The sequence below is a fragment of the Panthera uncia genome, chromosome D4, assembly GCF_023721935.1.
Source record: "Panthera uncia isolate 11264 chromosome D4, Puncia_PCG_1.0, whole genome shotgun sequence".
NCBI classification, from domain to species: Eukaryota; Metazoa; Chordata; class Mammalia; order Carnivora; family Felidae; genus Panthera; species Panthera uncia.
In genome coordinates this window covers 53,578,357-53,603,860 of record NC_064807.1, presented here as the reverse complement: position 1 = coordinate 53,603,860, position 25,504 = coordinate 53,578,357, and the positions used below count along the sequence as shown (strand labels likewise).

General features: G+C 37.9%; 1 protein-coding gene across 2 annotated transcripts; it reads left to right on the top strand.

Annotated features, from left to right (window-relative positions):
- Positions 1 to 13,076: 13,076 nt before the first annotated feature.
- NDUFB6 (NADH:ubiquinone oxidoreductase subunit B6) lies at positions 13,077 to 25,316 on the top strand. Of its 2 annotated transcripts, XM_049624775.1 has the most exons (4): positions 13,087 to 13,380; positions 15,481 to 15,573; positions 21,706 to 21,750; positions 25,139 to 25,316. In XM_049624775.1, the coding sequence occupies exons 1-4, from the start codon at positions 13,201 to 13,203 to the stop codon at positions 25,205 to 25,207; spliced, it is 387 nt and encodes a 128-aa protein (XP_049480732.1). In that variant the 5' UTR covers positions 13,087 to 13,200; the 3' UTR covers positions 25,208 to 25,316. The 2 variants fall into 2 exon arrangements, with proteins under 2 accessions (XP_049480737.1, XP_049480732.1); XM_049624780.1 differs by lacking the exon at positions 15,481 to 15,573 and having other exon boundaries at positions 13,077 to 13,380.
- Positions 25,317 to 25,504: the final 188 nt, after the last annotated feature.

Sequence of the window (25,504 nt, the reverse complement as noted above, 5' to 3'; positions counted from 1 at the left end):
AAGCAATAGATGGCACAGGTTTAACACACAAGGAGACTTTTAAGTGGGTGAAAGAAATAGAAATAATTGGACCAGGGCACCTGAGTAGCTCAGTTGGTTGAGCGTCTTACTCTTGATTTCCATTCAGGTCATGATCTGAGGGCTGTGGGATCGAGCCCTGGGTTGGGCTTTGCACTGAGCATGGAGTCTGCTTAAGATTCTCTCCCCTTCTGCCTCTCTCGCCTGCTCATTCTCTCTCTTTCTAAAAAAATAAAAAAGAAAAAGGAAATCATTGGACCACAGAGGTCAAAGTTTTGTAGAGGATGTAGGACTTAGCTAAACTGTCAACTGGCAGAGAGGAAGTAGGCAAGTGTGACTGGTGTCAGAAGGCAAAGAGAGATTAGAGAATAAGGAGATATTGTTGGTGGGGGGCAGGTAGAAAGGCGATTGGTCCTATAATGTAGGACTGAGGTAGAGGAAGAAGGTGAAATTAAGCAGCATAGACAAGAAGAAGGCAAATCACTAAGAACCTTGAAAGCCATCACAGGAATTTGGATTTGAAGCTATAGTCCAGAACTACCAGGCCAATTAAATATGATTAATTAGAAAACAGGACTGGACTTATCCAAACATTTGTTCTGGTACCTGTCATCACTCACCCCATGGCACACACATGGGCATTTCAAACTGAAAGAGGGTCTGAGTGAACACACAGCTCCTCCATCTAAACATTCAGAGATAATGAAAAGTGTTAGTTTTTCCTCTTCCTTGACTACTCTCTCTCCTTGTCTGCTCACTGACACTGTCTCATCCCTCTAGATCCAGTTCTATCAAATTCTGTACTTTGAAGCCTCTTCTGAATCCTCACCGGTAGTTGATCACTCCTTCCTTTGTGCAGCCATGGTACTAGACATATGCCTCTACTATCTCCTGCTATAGGTAGTTATTACTTATCTGGATCTCACACCAATTGTGGGATTCCTTGAAGACAGGGGCTGTGTCTCACTTAACTTGTATCCCTGACATTGAGGTCAAGGCCTGTCATTGGGTAGGTACTCAAGATTGATATGTGATAAATGCACAGATGGATGGATAAATGAAAAGTAGATAGGTTTATTTTTCCCAAGGCTGGAGACTTCATTACACATTTTCTATAGTCATTATGTAAACTTATTTGCCTACATATCTGTCTTTCTTATTAGAGTGTGAGGCTCCTTGAGTCTTGTTCATAAATTTATTCTCAGCACAGTTCAGTGTCTGGCATATATAAAACACTAAGTAAAATGTTTACTGAATGGATGGATGCATGGATGGCTCCTGCTATAAACACAAATTACCAAGATTTGGTGGTATGATATTTTGGAAGGAATTTGATATATGGAAAATATGAATTATTATAAATAAATAGTTGCTACGTGGATGGAACTGGAGAGTGTTATGCTAAGTGAAATAAGTCATACAGAGAAAGACAGATACCATATGTTTTCACTCTTATGTGGATCCTGAGAAACTTAACAGAAGACCATGGGGGAAGGGGAAGGGGAAAAAAAGTTACAGAGAGGGAAGGAGGCAAACCATAAGAAACTCTTAAATACTGAGAACAAACTGAGAATTGATGGGGGCTGGGGGAGAGGGGAAAGTGGGTGATGGGCATTGAGGAGGGCACCTGCTGGGATGAACACTGGGTGTTGTATGGAAACCAATTCACCAATAACTTTCATATTAAAAAAAAAATAGTTGCCAGAAGAGTGCTTATATATTTGCATAAGGTAAAACACAAACTTGAAGTAAGACACAAACTTGAAAGTAGAGCATATTTGGGATATTGTTATGATATGTTGCCTGAAGTAACCAAATTACAGAAAACTTTGCACCTTACCACAGGGATACTTTGGGTTTGATACTGAAACCTTTTCTCCCTGAATAAGAGAAACCAAATTTATCCCATTGCAATTAGTCTCTTGCTTCTCTGAGTAGTTCCTGTGAATAAACAGGCCAATAAAAGTAAGCTAGTTCTGATGTAGTAGTCTTGAAGGATATGGACCAGTGAGGAACTGACCTCCATCTGATAGAAATAGGTGTGCTGAACCCAGCCATGGCAGGGACAGTTGAAGGAGGGTACATCCCATTAATTCAGATGATTTGTACTTTGAAATTCAGTGTGACCTTGTGACTTCCACCTTCCAACCAAGAGGAATCACTAATCTTGCACTAATATCCAACCATATTCAAGACCAGTAGAAAATGTCTGCATAGGTGGTTTATTTTCGTTCTTGATCTACCCAAAGAAATACACAGGCTGCTTTCCTCTCTTTTTAAGAAGAGCTTCATCGATTATAAGTAACTTCATTGATTATAAGTAACTTCAATGAAGTAAAAGTACTTCATTGATTATAAGTAACTTGGGAAGAAATGAAATAGACCATTTTCTCTGACCCTAATTTCTCTAAACAACTCAGTCAACAAAAAACACAGACTCAAAAGGTTATTGTGAAATTAAATAAGACATATACAAGAAAGTACTTTATAAACTGAAAAATTATGTGCCAATAATGGGTACTATAGCTAAGATCTCACAAAATGCACATTATTTTCACTGAATAAATATTGATACAATCAATGGGTGTAATGTTATTTCCCTAAAAGATGCAGATAAAAAGTTCAAGTATCAACAAATGAATTGACTATGTTAATAAGCACTGGCATAATTCTGGCTAAAGTAAATAGTGAGGAAAGAATTTTATCCAGTTTTGTGTCTCAATTCTACCTTTTATTGGGCCCAGTGTAGACATACTGCTTCTTAAAGTCACCAGGTAAATAAATTGATGATAGTGGATGTGGTGTTATCTGAAGGAGGCAGCATCTATTTGTGTGTGTGTGTGTGTGTGTGTGTGTGTGTGTACATGAACAAAGAAATGGGGAGAAGAATAATAACTCTTCTGGATTATGACCACTGCATCATCATGCTAATGAAATGCATGAGTACAGAAAAGAGAACAAAAGCCATTCAAATGAAATGTTCCAATCACTCATATCATTACGGATACCCATGAATACACCAAAGCAGGTGTGTAGAGATCAAAGATAACTTATGAACAGAAAAAAAAAAATGTTACATCAAAAATGTAAGACAGCTACATTTTCATAATAATGAAGGGTCTTATTGTTAATTAAAAAAATTGTTAATAATACTTTTCCTTTTCACTATTAATAAGGACTTTAAGATGTTATGGAAAATCTATTAAATAAAAAGATAAGGTAAATTTTATCAATTATTATGTAAATTTCCATTATAATTAGCTGGGATGGTTGAGATTCCACCTCCTTCCCTCCAAAAGCCATGTCTTTTATCCAAGAAAATCAACTAAAATTAATTCAGGAAAAGAAAAGATAAAACTAATTGCTCCTTGGGGGAAAAAGGAAAAGAAAACAAAACAAAGGAAAGAAAAATTGTCCTGGGTAGAGTTCAAAAAATTTTAGGCTTAAACACTTTGTGCCAATGTTTTGTGAAATGTATAACTTATGAAGTATTATTTACTAGGCTGAAATTATGGGATGAACTATTACATTTAGGAATATTAGAATTTATAGAAAGTTAGTTGTCAGTCTAGTCCCCAAAAGGCTGTACATCTGTTCTTATGAAGACATGCTCACTGTTTTTTCTTTAGTTTGTTCCCTGTTGGTCATTAATAATTTTATAAAAAAGAAAAAAACCTGTATATTCTTTACAAATTTAAGTAATGTAATAATACCTTTTAAAGGAGGAAAAACAAATTCTTGCATATTCCTAGAATAAAGTAATTTCCATTATACCTTTATTTAAATATTTACAAACACAACTTACATATAAACTCATTGTCTATATTCTGTTTCATCTATGCAACGGATATTAATTTACCAATTATGTGTGAACAAAAATATAAGGCTAAAAATTTGAATAATAAAACAATAACAGTGATGTGTTAAATAGTGGAAAGATGCATTTTGGGGTTCTCTGCTTCATTGTGTATTACTGGAACATTATTTGAGTTATTGAGCATTGTTTTTTTTTTCCCTTTTAAACGACGTTAATTTCAAACCAATTCTTGTTTTGTTGGCTGATCTGCTTACTAGCACCCTACAAAATGCAATAGAAACAAAATACTCTAACAAAAAGAAGACATAATGAAACCTTTTTCATTTTACTTGTTTATTACCTCACTGAATCAACTATTGCTAGTCAATACATACAAAGATGGAAACTTTGCTGTGAGGTGCTATGTGCTGTGAGGTGGCTCCATTCACCGCTTCCCTACTTCTGAATGACTGAGAAACTTGTATTCCTACAGTGCCATAACATCACGTGGAGTCCACCTGGCTCCATGCAATTGTAAACACACATGCAAATTTGGGTATTTGGTTATAAGGTGGTTATCCAAATGATCTAGAATGTGCTTACATGAAAAGTTTTAAATTATTGTTGAAAGGAAACACAAAATTTAGAAACTCTGGTAGAGAACTCGAGGGCGCCTTCTATGATGCAGAGGTAATGATTTTAATCTATTGTTTTTTCTAGAATGTGTCTGTTTGCCATCACTTGCCACTGAAAGTGCAGGGATCCAACTAGAAGTAACAACTTGAGGAGATGGACACTGTCTTGGACTACTTACATGCTTAAGAAGTCAAACAACTTATTCTGCCCTACTAATTGTAGGGTATTAAGACAGTTGTAGTCTTGCCAACTGTGCCTCACAGATGGAAACTATATAAGGTTCAGCTCAGAACTCCATCTCTGGCACACAGTTTGTGACCTTCTGCCTGTGTAAGTAATGAACTTTGTCATGAAGCTGTGGATTATATTAGTTTCTGTTTACCTCTAAGACACTGATTTAAAAAAAAAATTCCAAGTAGGGACTTCTAGAATGCTCCCTCTTGCAGATCTTCTAATCAACATGAGTAAGTATCCTTTTCCTCTTTGCGTCCTTGGAAATAATGATGCCTTGTGTGGTAGAGTGATAGATTATTATTTTTTTTAAAGCAAAAGAACAAGAGGAAAGAAACTTACTAAAAGGTAAAGGAATTTATAGAAAAAATAAATACGCTTAAATAAATGAAGATAGCACAAGAGCTTTTAAATTTCTGACTGGCAGTTTGAAAGGGAATTTTGATGGTGGAAACTGAATCTCAATTCCAGGTTGCAAATTCAGTCTGGTGGTAGAGGGTCCTGCACTCAGTTCGGCTCTCTGTCCTACATCACCTCAAATCAATGGTCTCAATCTCATCTCTGCTCCAACTGGTGTACTCTTCCAGGGCTCAAATCAAGTTGGCCTTTAAAAACATACTTGGAAGTATTAGACCCTTATTAAACAGATCCCAAGTTTATTGACAGAAGACAACCTCTCACCTTATCTCCCAGCTCCTTCTTTTCCCAGCCCACTGTTCTGTAGCTCCTTCCTGGTTTTGTGGACTGGTAAATGAGACCTTATAGAAAGCTCAACTTGACTGTACAGGATTTATAATTTCCCACAAGCTAGAGTGCCCTCTTGTGGGATTATCCAGGAGTTAATCCAGGTACTACCATCTGAATTTGTGAGTCCACATTTCCCAGGTGTGGTAGGTGAACTTGCTCCCCCACTGTGTTTTATTTTTAGAACCCATCTTCTTCTTGGGTTTCATAGCTATATGTAAATGGGAAGGGGTAGAAATACAGTAGGCAGTAGGCAGTGGTGTAAGAATATATTTTCCAAAACAATATTGATTTTCTTTCTTTTTTCTTTTTGAGTGTTGTGGTGGCAGGAGGTGAGGAAAGTATAGTAATTTTCCAGAGTAAGTCAGAATGGAGCTCCCAAATTCAAGAAATTACTAGATGTCTTTAACTCTACTCACCAAAGAAACATGTATGTGGGTTATCGAATGCCTCATTGAGGATATGTATCCTTCCTGGGATGATTAAGCACTCTCCCTTGACTATCAGTTGTTTGCATCTCATCCTAACAGGGTTGAGAGCTCTAACCTAAGGAGGTTGCAGAATTTTAGTCTAAAATGTAGCTATTATAAGATAGAATGAGGATTAGTAATAGCCTAAATGCATAGTTTACTTATTACTTCAAGGCACAGATTTTTAAAAACTTATTATTTGGAAGAACTTCAAATATATACAAAATACTATGTGAGAGGAGTATAATTACTCCCCCCATTTACCTATTAGACAGCATCAACAATTACCAACTCATTACTAATCTTCTTTCCTCTAAACCTCTTTCCTCCCTCTCCAATTATTTAAAGTATTTAGAAATTATGTACAATTATTTAGAAGGCATTGTATTCTCTCACCCATAAATATTTCAGTATGCATCTGTAAGAGATAAGAACTCCTCTTTAGAAATATAACCACAATGTCATCATATAAAAAATTAACAACTATTCCTTAATATTATAAAAGATCAAAGTAGTGTTCAAATTTCCCTCATTGTTTCACACTTTAAAAAGACTTGATTGTTTTAGTTTTGTGTGTACAATAATATTGAGAAAAAGGTACAGAGATTTTCCATATCCCCCTGCTCTCTCACACATGCATAGCCTCCCCCATTATCAACATCACTCACTAGAATAGTACTTTTTTTTTTTTTAACCAAGGATGAACTTACCTCGATACACCATAATCACTCGAAGTCCATAGTTTACCTTAGGGTTCACTCTTGATGTTGTACATTCTATGGGTTTGGGCAAATAACATATATCCATCATTACAATGTCACACAGAATATTTTCCTTGCCCGAAAAATCCTCTGTGTTCTGCCTATTCATACATTACCCCCTGCCCCCTGGCCTGGTAACCATTGATCTTTTTATTGTCTCCATAATTTTAGCTTTTCCAGAATGTCATATAGTGTGAGTCATACAGTATGTAGGGTTCTCAGATTGGTTCTTTCTTAGTAATACACATTTAAGTTTTGTTCATGTCTTTTCATTGGTTAGTAGCTCCTTTCTTTTTAGTGCTGAATAACATTCTTTTTTAAATGTTTTTATTTATTTTTGAGACAGAGAAAGAGAGAAAATGAGTCGGGGAGGGGCAGAGAGAGAAGGAGACACAGAATCCGAAGCAGGCTCCAGGCTCTGAGCCTGATATGGGGCTGGAACTTGTGAACTGTGAGATCATGACATGAGGTTGGTGCTTAACCAACTGAGTCACCCAGGTGCCCTGGTGCTGAATAACATTCTATTATCTGGATGTACTGCAGTTTATCCAATCACTTATGGAAGGAAATCTTGTTTGCTTCCAAATTTTGGCGGTTATGAATAAAGCTGCTATAAACATCTGTATGCAGATTTTGTATGGACATAAGTTTTCAACTTCTTTTGTTAAATACCATGGCATGTGATTGCTGGATCATATAGTAAGAGTATGTTTAGTTTTATAAGAAACCACCAGTCTTCCAAGGTAAGTAATATTTTGCATCCCACTGACTACGCTGTTGCTTCACATTCTCACCAGCATTTGGTGCTGTCAGGATCCCAGATTTTGGCCCTTCTTGTATAATGGTATCTCATTGTTCTAATTTGCATTTCCCTGATGACATATGATGTGGAGCATGTTTTCATATGCTTACTGGCCATCTGTATATCTTCTTTAGTGAGATGTCTATTAAGATCTTTGGTCTATTTTTTACTCGAGTTGTTCATGTTCTTATTGTTGAGTTATCATCTCTTTTTTTACCTTCCAAATTTTTATTTAAATTCAAGTTAGTTAACATACATTGGAATATTAGTTTCAGTTGTAGCATTTAGTGATTCATCACTTACATATAACACCCAGTGCTTGTCACAACATGTGCCCTCCTTAAGACCCATCACCCCCTTCACCCATCCCCTCACCCACCTCCACTTCAGCAACCCTCAGTGTGTCCTCTACAGTTAAGAGTCTGTTTTATGGGTTTGCCCCTCTCTTTTATCCCCTATGTTCATCTGTTATATTTCTTAAACTCAACATCTGAGTGAAATAATATTGTTTTTGTCTTTCTGATTTATTTCACTGAGTATAATACTTTCTAGTTCCAACTACATTGTTGCAAATGGCAAGATTTAATTCTTTTTTTATAGCTGAATAATATTCCATTGTATATATATACCACAACTTCTTTATCCATTCATCAGTTGATGGACATTTGGGCTCTTTCCATAATTTGGCTATTTAAAATTTTTTTTTAATTTCAATTATAGTTAGTTAATATACAGTGCAATATGGGTTTCAGGAGTAGAATTCAGTTATTTGTCATATACCACACCCAGTGTTCATCATCATAAGTGCCCTCCTTATACCCATCACACATCTAACTCATCCCCCACCTCCCTCCCTCCATCAACCCTGAGTTTGTTTTCTATTAAAAGTCTCTTATGGTTTGTTTCCCTCTCCCCCCCCCATATGTTTATCTGTTTTGTTTCTCAAATTCCATATATGAGTGAAATCATATGGTATTTGTATTTCTCTATCTGACTTATTTCTCTTAGCATAATCCATTCTAGCTCTATCCACATGGTTGCAAATGGAAAGATTTTATTCTTTTTGATGGCTGAATAATATTCCTGTGTGTGTGTGTGTGTGTGTGTGTGTGTGTATGTGTGTGTGTACTACCTCTTCTTTATCCATTAATCAGTCAATGGACATTTGGGCTCTCTCCATAGTTTGGCTATTGTTGATAACACTGCTATAAACATCAGGGTGCATGTACCCCTTCAAATCTGTATTTTTGTATCCTTTAGGTAAATACCTAATAGTGTAATTGGTGGGTCATGGGGTAGTTCTATTTTTAAATTTTTGAGGAACCATGTAGTTCTCCAGAGTGGCTACCTCAGTTTGCATTACCACCAACAGTGTAAGAGGGTCCCCTTTTCTTTGCATCCTCGCCAACACCTGTTGTTTCTTGTATTAATTTTAGCCATTCTGAAAGGTGGTATCTCATGGTTTTGATTTGTATTTCCCTTATGATAAGTGATGTTGAGCATCTTTTCATGTGTTAGACATCTGGATGTCTTTGGAAAAGTGTCTATTCATGTCTTCTGCTCATTACTTCACTGGATTATTTGGTTTTTGGGTGTTGAGTTTGGTAAGTCCTTTATAGATTTTGGATACTAACCTTTTATCAGACATCTTATTTTTAAATATCTTCTCCCATTCCATAGGCTGACTTTTGGTTTTGTTGATTGTATCCTTCACTATGCAGAAGGTTTTTATCCTGATGAAGTCCCAATAGTTCATTTTTGCTTTTGTTTTCCTTGCCTCCAGCGACACGTCTAGCAAAAAGTTGCTGTGGCCAAGGTCAAAGAGATTGCTGCTTGTTTTTTTCTCTAGGATTTTGATGGTAGCCTGTCTCACATTTAGGTCTCACATCCGTTTTGAATTTATTTTTGTATATGGTGTAAGAAAGTGGTCTAGTTTCATTCTTCTGCATGTTGCTGTCCAGGTTTCCCAGCACCACTTGTTAAAGAGACTGTCCTTTTTCCATTGGATATTCCCTTCTGCTTTGTCGAAGATTAGTTGACCATATAGTTGTGGGTCCATTTCTAGGTTCTCTATTCTGTTCCATTGACCTATGTGTCTGTTTTTGTGTCAGTACCATACTGTCTTGATGGTTACAGCTCTGTAATATAGCTTGAAATCTAGAATCATGATGCCTCCAGTTTTGTTTTCCTTTTTCAGTATTGTGTTGGTTATTCAGGGTCTTTTGTGGTTCCAGAGTTATCATCTCTTTTAATCTATGGGTTATCATCCCCCACCCCCCCCCCCCGCCTCTCTCTTTCTGTTTTTCCCTTCAATATATTTTTGTTTAAGAAACCGAGTTACTTGTCTAGTTTCTACGGTATGGATTTTTCTGAATGTATCATTTTGGTGTTGTATAGGAATTACAGGAGTCTGTCCATGTATTTCCTTTAAATGAGCTAGAAACTTCCTTTAGATCTAGAAACTTGAACAGATTCAGGTTCATTTTTTTTTTGTTTGGCAAGGTTACTTCACAGGCAGTGAAGCACTCTTCCACCAGGAGGCGCACTTACTCTCTTTTTGAGACAGGCAGCTTTTGATGATCATTGCATTTACTCATTAATGGTTGCAGAGTAGTGATATTCTACTTTTGCCATCCCTTCTTCTTTTATCAGGTTATGCTTCTTTGATTAAATTTTTCCTTCATAAACTATTTTGTTACTCCAAGATGCAACTTATACAGAGATGCCAACTTACACAAAGTGCTTGATTTTTCCCTTTCACTTAACAGCTTTCAAAATAATGAGTTGGTTTCCTAACACCATACAAAAATGACCAATGAGTTTTTTTTTTTAACTCATCATGAACTCATGTATGTGAATCTCTTTGATATTTTTCATTCCACTGAGGTCATTATACTTATTGATACCCAAATTATTTTATCTTTGACCGGTGGAAGTCTATTCTTGGCTCCTGAATCATTTTTTTTTTTAAGTTTATATATTTATTTTGAGAGAGAGAGAGCATGAGCCAGGGAGGGGCAGGGGCAGGGAGAGAATCCCAAGGAGGTTCTATGCTGTCAGTGTGGAGCCCAACCCAGGGCTTGATCCCATGAACTGCAGGTTCATGACCTCAGCCAAAATCAAGAGTTAGATGCTCAACCAACTGAGCCACCCAGGTGCCCCTGCTTCTGAATCCTTTTGACATGACCCAAACAGTCATGTCAATTTAAAAATTTCCCTGCTTTCTGCCAAGCAAGATGTTCCTGACTTCTTTTACATTTCTTAACTCAGACCTAGAATTAGGTATTTCTCTAGGGCAGTGGTTCTCAAAGAGTGATCTGGGGACCCCTGGGAATCCCTGTGATCTTTTCATGGTGTCTATGAGGCCAAAATTATTTTCATACTAATACCAACATGCTATTTGCCCTTTTTAAGTCTCATTCTCTTACAAAAGTATAGTTTTACAAGGGCTATGTGGTGTATGATATTATGATTGAATGTAGAAGTGGTTTTAAAAATTCTGCTGTCATTATTAGGCCAGACTTTAAAGAGATTTACAAAAATGTAAAACAATGGCACTCTTCTCACTAAATAATTTTTGTTAATAGATATTTTGTTATTTTAAAATCTGTTTTGGGGCGCCTGGGTGGCTCAGTCGGTTAAGCCTCTGACTTTGGCTCAGGTCATGATCTAGCGGTCTTTGAGTTTGAGCCCCACATCTGGCTCCATGTTGGCAGCTCAGAGCCTGGAGCCTGCTTCAGATTCTGTGTCTCCCTCTCTCTCTCTGCCCCTCCCCTGCTCATGCTCTGTCTCACTCTGTCTCTCAAAAATAAAAAATAAAATAAAATAAAATGTTTTAATTTCTAACATCAGTAGGTATAACCCATACACACAAAACCTCTTTGGGATCCTCAACAACTTTCAAAAGTTTAAGGAAATTTGAGAAGCAAAATGTTTGAGAACTGCTGTTCTGAGGAGTCCTGGTTTCTTCTAATGGAAAATGGTATTTAGAAATCACACTATAGGTGCTAGAGATGTTTATGGTTACTGGATTGGCCATTGTTTTTTAAGTCATTTCAATGGGCAGAGCTAAGATACAATGATATATATATCTCTCTCTCTATCTATCTATATGTATATAGATAGATATAGATATAGATATAGATATAGAGAGAGAGAGACAGAGACAGAGACAGAGAGAAAGTGCACGCACACGTGAGCAGGGGAGGGGGCAGATGGAGAGAGAATGTTAAGCAGGCTTCATGCTCAGCATGGAACCCAGTGTGAGGTTTGATCCCACGACCCTGCGATCATGACCTGAGCCGAAATCGAGTTGGATGCTCAACTCACTGAGCCACCCAGGTGTCCCAAATAAACATATTTAAAGATAAAATACATCATGAATTGTTACGGAGTTTTTTATTCAAATTCAGGCCTTCAGAGTTTTTACTTAAAGTCATACAATTTACATTTGTAACTCCTTTCTCCCATTACAAAAATTCCAGTGTAAATGTTTACTTTCAGTGTCACATTAATAATACCACCACTACCAATATATATTACCTAAAATAATTTAAGATTTTTTTTGAAATTCCTCTGTCTTTGAGGCATACCTCTCTATAGATGTACAGTAATTTGATGGATTAAATTTACTCAAAATGGTGTGTGTTTTGGGGATTATGCCACCTGGCAGATCAGTTAGATTCATGTGTTTTTAGTTTTGATTGTTAGAGAAGATTTTGTAAATTTAATTTTGTTTTACAAAAGTATAAAATGTTTACATGGTTCTAGAGTCAAATCTGTTACATAGGATATATACAGAGATGCCTAGCTTCTATCCCTATCTCCTCTATCCTATTCCCTTTCTCCCCCAATAGCAATAGTTTCCTTCACATTATTTTTCAAATTTAATTGAAAATTAAATTTCTCTTTTTGGATAAAAGGTAGCATACTATATACACTTCCCTCCACTTAGTTTTTTTTTTTTTTTCACTTAACAGTAGATTCTAGAGATCACTCTACAGTTGTGTATAGACCAGAGAATTGCATTATTGCACCATAATTTCTTCAACCAGCCCACCACTGAGGAATTTCCAGTATTTTATTGTAAATAGTGCTGCTGTGAATATTCGTGCACATTCTTTTCATATTTTTACCACTGCATCTTTTGGATACAGTCCTCGAAGTGGAATTTCTGGTCAAAGCATGAACGGGTCCAATTCTGTTAGATATTAAGCTACTCTTTTTTTGACTCCGCAGTACAGATAAACAGATTGAGACTGCTCAAGGTCACTTTACCAGTCACTGACACAGCTGGCACTTAAACTCGGAAGTAACGTTCTCCACAGACTCAAGTATAGTCATAGGAAGAGGAGTACCAGGGTGGGAGAGGGAAGTGAAGAATTTGCATTTGGACGTCCCATTCACTGAATCACATATTCTCATCCTTCCAAGTCTCAGCACACCACTCTAGCCCTCCTACCTCTCTTGCTTCTTTTCGTCACTTCCCCCCCCCCCTCCGCCCACAACTAAGGCGCACCGACCATCCACCCCCAAGTAACCTGGGCGGATAAAGATTTCGTGCAAGCCCAGCCCCTGCGCCGAGGTCGGAGCCGCTGCGGAGGCAGGACCAGAGTGACGTCATAACGGCGCGCCGCTCCCGAACGTCCGCGCAAGGTCGCCTCAGAAGGGGGGTGGCGCGCGCCTAAGTGAGAAGACCCTGGTCGGGGAAGCGCCGTGTCCTGCCTCGGTACCAGGGGCGACATGTCGGGGTACACGCCGGATGAGAAACTGCGGCTGCAGCAGCTCCGAGAGCTGAGAAGGCGATGGCTAAAGGACCAAGAACTGAGCCCCCGGGAGCCGGTGCTGCCCCCGCAGAGGGTGTGGCCTATGGAGAGATTCTGGAATAAGTTTTTGCAGGACCAGGCCCCCTGGAAGAAGGTGGTGAGTGACAAACCATCCTCGCACTGATACACCCCGCCGCGACCCCCAGCCTGGCCGCTCGACGCCTGCTCATTATAGACACACCAAGGACTGACATCACTCTGGGTCCGCAAATCCCCGTAGTTCCTGAGGGAGAACCAGGTTCAACCGAGACTCAGGTTTAATAGGGACGCTATCTTGTCCCAAGAGTCCTGGGCTGGGAGTTCTGGAGTTCAGGAGTGTGTATGGCTTCGGGAGAGCCCTTTCGCTGTCATGTGTGATGAGAAGGAGGCGAATCTTTGCTTAGGTTTTACAGAATGATAGGAGGATTCCTTGAGTGAAAATTATGTGATTTTAGTATTTAAAGACACCTGCCTGCTTTTTAAAAGTTGAGGTTATAGATACTAACATTACACCCAACTGACCAGAAGGCACAATGACTCCCTAACTGGTAGTACAGCCCCCATGTGATCACCATAAAAGATAAGAGTCCTACTTGTATGCTTATTGAGTAATATTCAAGAGCCACCCTTCTGAACAACCACTATGTACTTCTGACATATTGTTTAATTTGCAAATGCCATTTCTGGACTTCACACTGGAGAAAATCACTCATTTAAGAGCTGTCTTTATTTTAAGGGTCTCTGGATACTTGAAGTTATTCATTAAATTACATTAGTTTAAGTGATGAATACTATATCTCAGAATTGCTTTCAAAAAGCTGTAACATTGGCTGATAATAATGGTAATAATACTATTAAGTAACACTTGGGTGCTTACTTTCTGCCTTGGATTTTGCTGAGCATTTCTCATGTGTTACTTTCTTTACTTCTGTAAGGTAAGGTAGACACTACTTCTTTTTTTTCTTTTTAATTTCTTCTTTTTTTTGGTGTTTATTTATTTTTGAGAGAGACAGAGTGTGAGCAGGGGCTGAGAGAGAGAGAGACAGACAGAATCTGGAGCAGGCTCCAGGCTCTGAGCCATCAGGGCTCAAACTCACAAACTGTAAGATCATGACCCAAGCCCAAGTCGGAGGCCTAACCAACCGAGCCACCTGGGCGTCCCGGGTAGACACTACTTCTAATCCTTATTTTAAATGTGTGGAAAATGAGGCCTACGGAAATTGAATGATTTACCCATAGTCACAGAGCCACGAATTGAAGGAGTTCACATTGAGATCCACGTGTATCTACTTCTTCCTGTGCTACCAAGTCTTGTGCACATTTTTCTCAGAAAGTCGTATTAGATACTTATTTATGGTGGTAAAATTAAATTCTGATTCAACCCTCCTTTCACCCTTTGTATCCCTGACACTACTTGTTGATTTTGGCAGCTACCTGGTTGGAAGTTGACATTCCACCCATCAGCCAGCGATGAAAGGAAGTAAATGATTGTTGAAGTCTGATTTACCTTCCTTTGAGTTAATTTTTCTTCCATAATCAGATGTACTGTAATACCTAGAGTCTAGTTAGTCCTTTCCCTGGTAAGATAGGTGTGTTGCAGTCAAATTGGCTGTCATGGAAAAATTCCATTTTTACCTCTATTTTGCCTTTCTCTTTTAAGATAGTGTTCCTGAAGGCATCTCAAAGTGAGCTTGGAACACCCCGTCTCAATATGTAAAACATTCTTTTTCGAGCTTTGGTGTGCTCAAGGTTGTCTGTCTTACACCTAGAATGATGCATGTGTGTTGACTGTGGATGTCTGAAATTGATAAGTAAATAGACTTTACCTGAAAAATTCTGTAGGTTTGATTACTCTAGTTAAATCAATTAAAATTATTCTTTCATTATTTTTGCCATGTTTTATCTAACAAGCTTATATTAAGGATTTTTTTTTTGTAGTCTTTAAAATCTCTATATATCTATAAATATCTTACTGTAGCTTTGCAAAATGTTGCTTGTCTTAAGCCTTGTTTGCTCTGAACTCTGTAGATATCCCCTAGCAGGCCCTGTGTTTAATAAAAATATTTGAGTGGGTGAGGTTAATTACAGACTGTAGTAAATATGTAGTATGTAGGCATTTAAAAATAATCATGACATTATTATATCATTGATGCTTTTTTCCTGCCACAGACATAAAAAAAATGGGATATCTGTTTATGTATGTTTCTTTTCCCTCCAGATTTATAAGGCATATGGACACAGTATCTTTGCTTTTACTCATGTACTTATACCTGCCTGGATTATTCATTATTATATCAAATATCATGTGAATGTAAGTATGTTTTAAGTATGTATTTTTCAAAATTTATTTTTGATATTATACAAAATTATTTCCCATGTGGGCATGCCTTACCCTGCTTTACTTAGTGGAAATAATCTGCACTTATAACTGGTTTCGAACTACTTTGAACCCTTTTAGGTGAAAGGTTTAATGAAACTTAAGTATGGTTTTTCAAAAAATTAATCTTTATATTAGTTGATTACAATGTGAAATGAGTTTTCTCATAAAAATAGTGTTTAAATGATCAGAATGTAGTTGACCTAATAATACTGGTGTGAACTTGGGGTTCCAAGTAGGAAGCAAGAAAAGAATTTCTGCTCCTTTGTTTGAACATAGATGTGATATAAGATACAATTCAAATCAGACAAAGGTTATCTTTGTCATCATTCCATTTCTCTTCATTCTATCTGATTTTTCACGATTTTCTTTCTTTAGAATCCATGATGCCCAAAAGCTTGAACTTTGTCATGAAAAGATCTTGCATGTAGTGATTGAACTGAGCCAGTTGCCACATTTTAAAGCTGAGGGATAGTCTGGTATAGGGTGTTGGATCCAAGGCAGGGTGAGGAAGGATTGCATTTGGGGGAGTGGCATGGAGGGGAGAGGAGTGGTGGCTGCCCAGCATGGGATGTCATAACCCAAATAGAGTGAATGGGGCATTCTTGTACCCACTGAAGATACTGGGTCCTGGGAAGAGGGAAAGTTGGGAGGGGGAAGGTTGGTGAATATACTTGTTTGGAGAGCAGCAGTGGTCATTAACCTTGGGTAGGATATTGGAACCTGAGCAAGGGGAAGAGGACATCTGGAAGAAAGGTCGTTTGGGGCAATGATGGAGGAGGCAATCTATAGTAAGATCTCAGGACTGGAATGAGGTGAGGTTATTTATACTGGAGTGTGGTGGTAGTGACAGGAGATTGGTTATAGGAGAATGATTCAAATAAGTACATACATTGATGATAATGAGACCCGGAATTCTCATGTCAGAAAAGGGACTTACGTGGAAAGATAGAAAACCCTGCGGTACTGGAACGGAATTGGAATTTTTGGTGTAAACTCAAGGTTTTTAATGTGTATTGATACAGAATTCTGTATATAAATGTGGGTATTCCCTAGGTCTGTCCACTGACAGGCATGGTTGCTGTGCTACCACATGGTAATTAACATATCTAGCAGCCTGGTCTTATTTTCTAAATTCTCCACTGAAAGGATCCTGAGCTCTTTGGAGAAATGGCCAATTCCAGAGCTGGGGCAGGAAAAGTACAAAGTGAACTTATTGTACTCATCCGCACTCCCGCAGGACAATGTGAGCATCAAAATAACTAATGATAGGGGCGCCTGGGTGGCTCACTTGATTGAGTGTCCAGCTTCAGCTCAGGTCATGGTCTCATGGTTTGTGAGTTCAAGCCCCACATCGGGCGTGCTGCTGCCAGTGCTGAGCCCACTTTGGATCCTCTGTCCCTCTCTCTCTCTTCCCCTCTCCCACTCATGCTGTCTCTTGCTCTTTCTCTCTCTCTCAAAAATGAATAAACATTAAAAAAACTAATGATAGTTAGTTATAACTGAATAAATAAAATGCAAAACCATGAGTGCACACACATACAAAAAATTAATAAATGGGTAGAGGAGACCATTTTTTTGTACAGTAGATTGCTAAATATTAAATGGACAAGGACTGATACAATTAGAAAAGTCACCACTTGAGAATCATCAAAGTAACATTTTCTTCAGCCAGAGAACATCAAAAAGTTGCTAACGTTAAACTCAAAAGTATGGTTATCTTCACCATACTTATTTGTTGCAACTAATGGGACAGATTGGAAATGTGTACTGCTTGATAGGGTGCAGTGAGAAAACAGCATCAAGCATGTGCTATTCCTGCCAGAAATGTATAACCTGAATCTAATCATAAGACAAAAATGAGGGACCTCTCTGTGTAGTAATTGGCTTGTTACCTGCCAAAGTATCAAGATTGTGAAAGTTAAAGAATGACTGAAGATTTGTTCTGGATTGAAGACTTAAAGAGGCATGTCAGCTGAATGCAGTTGTTGATTGATGGCATAATCTGCTTAGTTAAAAGAACAAAGATGGCATTGGCATTCAGAATTTTAGAGCCTACCACAATGGAGAACAAGTTCTGTAAGAGAGGATTTTCTGAGAATTCCAAACAATTATTGAGACAGTTGGTAACATTTGAATGGGTTCTTTAGACTAGATAGAAGGTAGTAATGTATCAATAATGAAACAGATTAATTTCTTGATCTTGATGTCTGTATTGTGATTATTTTAAGAATATCATTCTTATTTGTAGGCAATACTAAAGTAATATTTGCAGCTTACTGAAGTGATTCAGGAAAAAATTATTTTTATAATTCTTTTTTTTTTTTTTTAAGTTTTATTTATTTGTTTTGGGACAGACAGAGAGTAGGGGAGGGGCAGAGAGAGAGGGAGAGAATCCTGAGTAGGCTCCACACTGTCAGCACACAGCCTGATGCGCATGAACCGCAAGATCATGACATGATCTTGACATGAGCCAAAGTCAGATGCTTAACTGGCTGGGCCACCGAGAGGCGCCCCTATTTTTATAATTCTTACAGCTTTTTGTAAGTACAGAATTACTTCAAGATAAAACAAAAGTTAGGGACTGCCTAAACAAATTGTAGATAATCCAGTTGAGGTTTGCTTTCTGTTAGCATGTTGAAAGGAGGGTCAAATAAATAATTGGTATTCTCAGAAAATTCCCTTTAACGTGACTTGTTCTCTCTTGATTGCATGGTCTCTTTAAATTCTGATTGCTGACATCATTTTTGTTCTCTTCACTAAGCAGATTATGTTCATTAATCAACAAAAACTTAGTGCCTAGTATATCATCTTCCTTTATTGCTCTGGAAAGAATATACAAGATAAACTTTCTGACCTTAAAGAGTTTATAGTAAGGTTGAAAGATGGGTATGATTTGGGTAAGAGTATGGAAGAGAAAAGATCCTAGCTAGAAAGAAAGATAAGGAGTCGGTAGTGTGCATATCATATCTACCCAAGACTGAGGAGGCAACTGGAATAGCAGGTCTCTTGGCTCAGTGGGCTGGGACCATTTAGTGGAAACTCTTGAAAGCTAGGCAGAGGAGGTTAAACCTTATCTGCTAGGCAGTGAGAAGCTTTCCATTTTCAATAGTGATTGGTAAAAGTGCTATATTTAGGAAAACCTAAAAAAAAAACACATTGATATGATGGGGTAATTGGAGGGAGGAAAGTACCAAAATCAGGCAAATCAGCTAAAGGCTCTGTTGCAGTTTTGTAGGTGTTAGTTGATGAGAATCTGGTTAGGGTGAAGATAGACAGCAGGAATGAAAAAGAAAAGTAGAGGCAGAAGACATTTAAAAAAAAAATTTTTTTTTAACGTTTATTTTTGAGACAGAGAGAGACAGAGCATGAACGGGGGAGGGTCAGAGAGAGGGAGACACAGAATCTGAAACAGGCTCCAGGCTCTGAGCTGTCAGCACAGAGCCCGACGCGGGGCTCGAACTCATGGACCGCGAGATCATGACCTGAGCCGAAGTCGGCCGCTTAACTGACTGAGCCACCCAGGCGCCCCAGAAGACATTTTTTAAAGAAGACATAGCTCAAGTTAAGTTGGGGATGAGACCAAAGTTCAGAGACACTTGTGACTAGAATTTCTAGCCTTGGAAGTTCTAAGTAGTGTTTTGGAAAGGAGTAAATTTGTGTGGGAGCATGTGCTGCCACATCAGTTTTAGGGATATCCAAGTAGACATGGCCTGTCTTCTGTGTTAGAAACATGAAATTAGTGGAGGCTAGTGGGAATTAGAGTTGGAGTTTAGTGTTTTCACTTTGTAAACCAACAGAAAATCTTTCTGCAACTGTTAAGGGGCGAGGGGGGGGGTGGCGGCTAACAAATGTATATGTCTAAGGGTAAGAGTATAGCTTATGTTTCTCTTGTTGCTGGGCTTAAAATTTTATATTTATGTTCATCTTCAAGTCCATAGCCCATTTCATATCATTATATGTCTGTTATTTTTTTCACTGTCTCAACATGCAAGACTCTACAGAAGAAAAAAATGTTACTACTTTCTTGTCAGTGCAAGTTTTTTTTAACATCCAAGGGTGGTTTTTATGCGCAGAAAGAACTGTTCACAGTTACCTGGAATATAAATTAAAATTCATTTTGTTAGTTTCAAATTTAAAAACAATTCTTTAAACTCGGTTTTAAAATTTTATTAATCTATTTGTACATCTAGTAAAATGTGAAGTCTCCTTTCTTCTTACTATGTTTGGATTAATTCAAGTTGAACTCAACTAAAACAATTCCACTTACAAATATACTATATTATATGTTTTAAGCTGCATTTATGCATTTGTATTTATATGTTGAATTATATTTTTAAGCATATATAGGGCAAATTAATGACCCTAAGAAGCAAAGTCTTTTGAAACTCACAATCACAAGCTTAAATCAATTATCCATTTTAACCAGGATCCTAAAACTGATTTTTTAGACCCTCTAATAGCCAGACCGATTACCTTAAACATTACACGTTCTAAATAACAGACTGCTGTATATGGATTATGCCCATGCTTTAAGAACCTACTAAATTTGACATTTACTTGTTTATACTCTAGGTTTAATCTTTGTTATGTCTATATTTAACTAAATTTTTCTAGGATTGAAAAGACATTTATCTCCTAAGAGAAGTAAATTTAACAAGCTGCAGTTATGGGTTGACAATTCATGACATTAGTATGGTTGCTTATCTGAGGTAGTCCTACTTCCAGGTGATTTTTCCTGAGCCACAAATGGGCATGATTAGTTAAAGGTTTTGTTACTAGAGGTCCCAAGGCCTCTCCCTTACCTTATTCTTCCTCTGGATTTGGGCAGGTCTGCATCCTCATTAATGTTGCAGCCAGTTTGCTTCAGCTAACACCTTTAGTGACTAACTGAATTTTACATTCTTTCGAGGCACATTTCAATGTTTTCTTGCCTCTGGCCACAGTACTTAAAGACATTTTAATGCATTTACATTGTATTTTGAGTTTATCTCCTGCATTTGGCTCTAGTTTCCTTTAGTCTTACATTATGTCAATGATCTTTTAGTAAAATTTTGTTGGTGTGGTATCTTGTGCAAATGTGTATACTTAATAAATGCATTTATTTAACAAACATTTATTTAGCATCTCTTGTATGCAAGGCACTGTTCTAAACACAGGGATATAGCAGTGAACAAAGCAGATTCTCTACCCTCATGAACTGTTTAGTCTTGGAGACTGGCAATAAATAGATAAACAAAGAGGCATGTAATGTTATAGGAGGTTATAAATCTATAGAAGGAAAACTAAGCAGGGTAAGATGAGGCCTCTGTGGGGAAGTGCTGTTTGAAGAGAAACATAAATTAATGAGGATATGAACCAAGCAGGTATCTAGAAGAGCATTTCAGGTAGAGGAATCATTAATGTATAAGGGCCCTGTGGCACAAGCAGGCCCAGCTGATTGGACGAATAGCAAAGGAACCACTGTGGCTACAATACAGAGAAAGCAGAGAGACATCAGAGAGGTAACCAAGGGCCAGATTGTGTAGGGTCTTAGAGATCACAGCAAGGACTTTGGCCTTTGCTGTAGAAATTGCCAAACTTTAAGCAGAAGATTGGTACATCTTAAAAGAATCACTCTGCCTCTGTGTTGGGAACAGACTAAGAAGGCATGCACCAATGCTGGGACACTAGCAGGTGAAAAAAGTGATAGAGGCTTGAACAAGAGTAGTAGTACTAGAGGTGGTGAGAAACAGTTGGATTCAAGATATAATCTCAACATTATAAACTCAACAGGATCTGCTGAGGAATTGAGGTTTTTGGTCTTTGTAACTGGGAAAACGAAAGTGCCATTTACTGCAATAGGGGACCATTTGGGTCCCCCATTTGGGAGAGATGTTACAAGTTGGACCTGGTTAAGTTTGAGATGACGAGTAGAGATAGCCAAGTAAAGATCTTGAGTAAACAATTGAACGTATGAGTGTGGAGTTGGGTGAAAGTTTGGGATTTAAGTTAAAAATCTGGAATATGATTTATTTTAGAAGAAACTCTAAAACCATAATTAACAGAGCATTACTTTTATTGCAGGCAAAACCATATGCCATTGTTGAAAGGAAGCCCAGAATATTCCCAGTAAGTCTTAATGTCTCTGATTTTTCTTTTATTCGTTTTCTCTCTTCTTTCTCTCCCTAAGTGATCATTAAAATGTTCCTTTCTTCTGTCATTGTAAGTGCCTGTTTTGTATATTCTTGTAAAGAAAAAATAGGAAATATTATAAGGCAGAAGGTACAGTTGAAAATGGGAGGTGGAAACATTTCTTTTGAAGCTGGCTATAAAACTTGTTGTATGACCTTTGTAGTCCTAAAGTGAACTGAAGGTACCAACAGTTTTTCACTGGTACCCTGTTTCATGTAGAGTTGAGGACTTAGGGCACTAGCCTGAGCAGACACTTGGGCATAGTAACAGCAACTGAAATCCTCCTTCAGTAATTCCAAACTATCATTTCTTCGGGCAGTTGACCTTAACCTCTCCATCTGTGAATTTAAAATGTGTTAATGAATGTGTACTTTAAGTTTTGGGATGTAAATATGTAAGCTATTATCCTAATTTAAAATGAGTGTTTTCAGCATTAAAAGATTACTTAACCAACAGTTGGTATTTTTACTGGTTGTCTGTGAGGTTATTGTTTAGCATGGCAAAATACAGATTATGTTCTTGTCCTATTTCTAGTCATAGATAATGAACTACCATCAATCTCTAAGTTCTATACTTTAAAAAAAAGAACTGTGTTGGTTCTTGATTCAACCAAATGACACAGTCACAATAATCCATTATCGTCTGCAAGAAGGGAATTTTAGGGTGAACCACCAAAATTGGCTAACCCTTCAGTTGGAAATAGGGAATTTCTTCTATATTTCATTGTGTATAATTAATGTGTGTCAGGGCCTATGTAGTCTCAAAACAGGAAATTATCTTACTAGTTTCATCAGTTGGGTAATTTATTTAATCTTCCATTGACATATCTGTTTATTATTTATTTTGCTAGTACTGTTCAAAAGAAAAGAAGGGTGAGGCTCTTTTTAGAAGACCAAAGTGATGGTCTCCTAAATGCTACGGAGCATTTAGCATGCCTAGTTCTGTTTTGTTTTTTTGCCACTGTGGTTCTTTGTTCCTGTGCCATTGATCCCTTTAAGAAGCTTCCTCTGTGAGGACTTAAAGAATGATCATTTGTACATATATTAGAATAGGATAGGCACTAACCCTCAGATGTCAGTGGCTTAACAAATCAACGGTCTGTTTCTTACTGACAGCACAGACTGATGTCCATCAGGCAGTCCTCCACAACCTTATGGGTATGCCATCTGGAATATGAGCTTCTAAAGATCATGTCAGGGAAAGAGAGGGGTGGATATCTCAGGAGGATCTTAAGGTCTAACCTTGGAAGTAGCTTACATCACTTCTCTTCAGATGCTGTTGTCCAGAACTCAGTTATTGTTCCACAGATCTCTGTGCTTTTTTATATTTCCCAGCCTACCATGCTTGGAGTCAGTGCCAGTCCACCCTTCTCATTACTGAATAGCTCTTTGCTTCCTTCTCCCTACACATAAAACACAGTTCCTTTCTGGAGAGAAATCCCGCAGTCCCATACCATCACTGCAACCAGCCCCAAATGCATGATCTCCAGATGTTGCACAGTAGTATCTGGTAGGTTTAGATGTGACTTCTCTTGGAGATCTGAGGATTAGTGAACTAAGAAGGTTACTTAACTGTATCCCTTCTTTAACCCCTGCCACCCATTGTTCAGTGGTGGAATTCGGACAGTAGAGCAGTCACTAGTTCTTGGCAATTCTGAAATGCCAGTGATCAAACATGAAGACTCCTAACCCCCCATGTGCAGTAAGTTACCTGAATGGGCACTAATTTTGTTTCTGGAAGGAATACCTTTGTTCGTTGTTCTTCCTGGCCCCTGGCTTTGTTTAGGGTTTGTTTTGTTTTCTTTTCCATTATCAACCTAGACCATGTCTCAAATGCATACTGGGAAGTATGCTCTTAGGGTTTAAACAGCCTTTAAAATCTGCCTTCTGCTTAAGGTTGAGTACCAGAGGCTTTTGTTGCCTATATGTTTGGCTTCTTTGACCATCCAGTTCCCAAAACAGTTGGTAGGTATGGAAAGAAAAATACGTGATGGGAGCCCATTTGCTTCTAGTCAGTCCTCTATGCATCTGTGCTTTGTGTAGTTACGAAGTTCTCTCATTTCTTTGATGTTCATGCAACTGCATCTTCAACTACATGGCAACTGTGTGGAGGACATCTGAGACACTGATTCAAGATCTTAACTTTGCCATAGGAGAGTTCCTCTGTTTATTGAGTTTTACTGGGTCTCTGATCTCAGGATCTCTTCAGTGTTAGCTCTCAGTGTTTAGAGATTCAGAAGCAGTATGATTTTCCAATACTGCAAGGTCCTGAATTTTTTTATTCTTTCCATTTTTATTCCTCCTCTTAAATCAGCCACTTTTTGCTTAAGCTCCAGTTTCTTAAAGTACGTTCCCAAGGCAGCTGGTAGTAATCAAAGACATACTGTAACTTTTTTCAGCTACTTCTCCTAAGACCTCAATTCACTAGAGGCTCTGCTTCCAAGTCACTACTGCCTTTGTTTCCATCTTTTAGCCTCCCATGCCATTTCCTTGCCTCCACTGTTCAGCCAGTGCAGATTGGTTCGATTTTTATTACAGTGGCATTAGTACCACTTCAGGGTACTAATTTCTGTGTTAGGATAATGCTAACTGTGTAACAAACTACCCCCCAAATGTATAATGACTTCAACAGTAAAAGTGTATTTCTTCATCAGATAACAGTCCTGAACATTACCAGGTCAAGGAATGGCAAGGGTGGGGTTGGGGTAATTCTAGTCTACCCAGTTATTCATGGACTGTGAGACTGACAGAATCTATTTTAAAACACAAAGCTGGAACTAAAGCTAAGTAATTTGCCTAAAATTACACAGCTTCTTAGTGAAGGTTCCAGGATTCTTACCACCTGGTTCTGGCTCCAAAGCCCATGCTCTTTCTCCCACATAGATTGTATTTAGGTTTGAAAAGATGCCTGAACCAGCTACCCTGGCAAAGTTCGCATTCTGTCCCTCATATCTGAGCCTAATGGTAAACTGGTGATTGCCTAACACATTCAGTTGCTGGGAATACATAACTTCTTTTTAGGGCTTTTCCTTTTTCTTGGGGCCATGCAAAATAAACATCTCTGTCACTTTGTGAAGACCACTTTCATGCCCTTTCTGGACATTTTGTTTGAGTGAAACTTTCCCGTATACTTCTTTCACTTATGCTTCCCCTTCACTTATACCTTAAGATTTTGAATATTGCTCATCTTTGACAGCTTCTACTTTAAGTCCTTTTCAAAGTGTGAATGTCAGAACCGAACTACATTTTCCATGTGAGGTCTGACCAAGTGAAACTATCACCTCTGCAGGCAAGATTTTTCTACTAATTCATCTTTGTTTTTTTAGGGTGATACAATTCTGGAGACTGGAGAAGTAATTCCACCAATGAAAGAATTTCCTGATCAGCATCACTGAAGATTACTTTAAAATTTCAAAGGCATATGAGCCCAAGTTTGTTGCTGCATTACTGTATTTACTGAATATATTTTCTGGAAAAGTAACTTTAATAAAGTTTACTCTGAGACATGTGTTGTCATTTTCTTCCCAAATATTGTACAGTTTGCAACTCTGAATTATTTAACAATAAATAAAAACTTGACAAGCTAAAAAAAAATATTATGAGCGATCACCTTTTTCTTCTTGAAAAACAGGATGTAGAAAAGTAGTCACATAATATTTTTTTCTTGCTCAGTACTTAACCTAATCTTATGT

What these genes read in the sequence shown, in the direction of transcription:
- NDUFB6 (XM_049624775.1), top strand. Translation starts at nt 13,201, where the DNA reads ATGTCGGGGTACACGCCGGATGAGAAACTGCGGCTGCAGCAGCTCCGA. An exon ending in ATATCAAATATCATGTGAAT is followed by an intron (nt 15,574 to 21,705) that starts GTAAGTATGTTT and finishes CTTTTATTGCAG; the next exon opens with GCAAAACCATATGCCATTGT. An exon ending in GGAAGCCCAGAATATTCCCA is followed by an intron (nt 21,751 to 25,138) that starts GTAAGTCTTAAT and finishes TTGTTTTTTTAG; the next exon opens with GGTGATACAATTCTGGAGAC.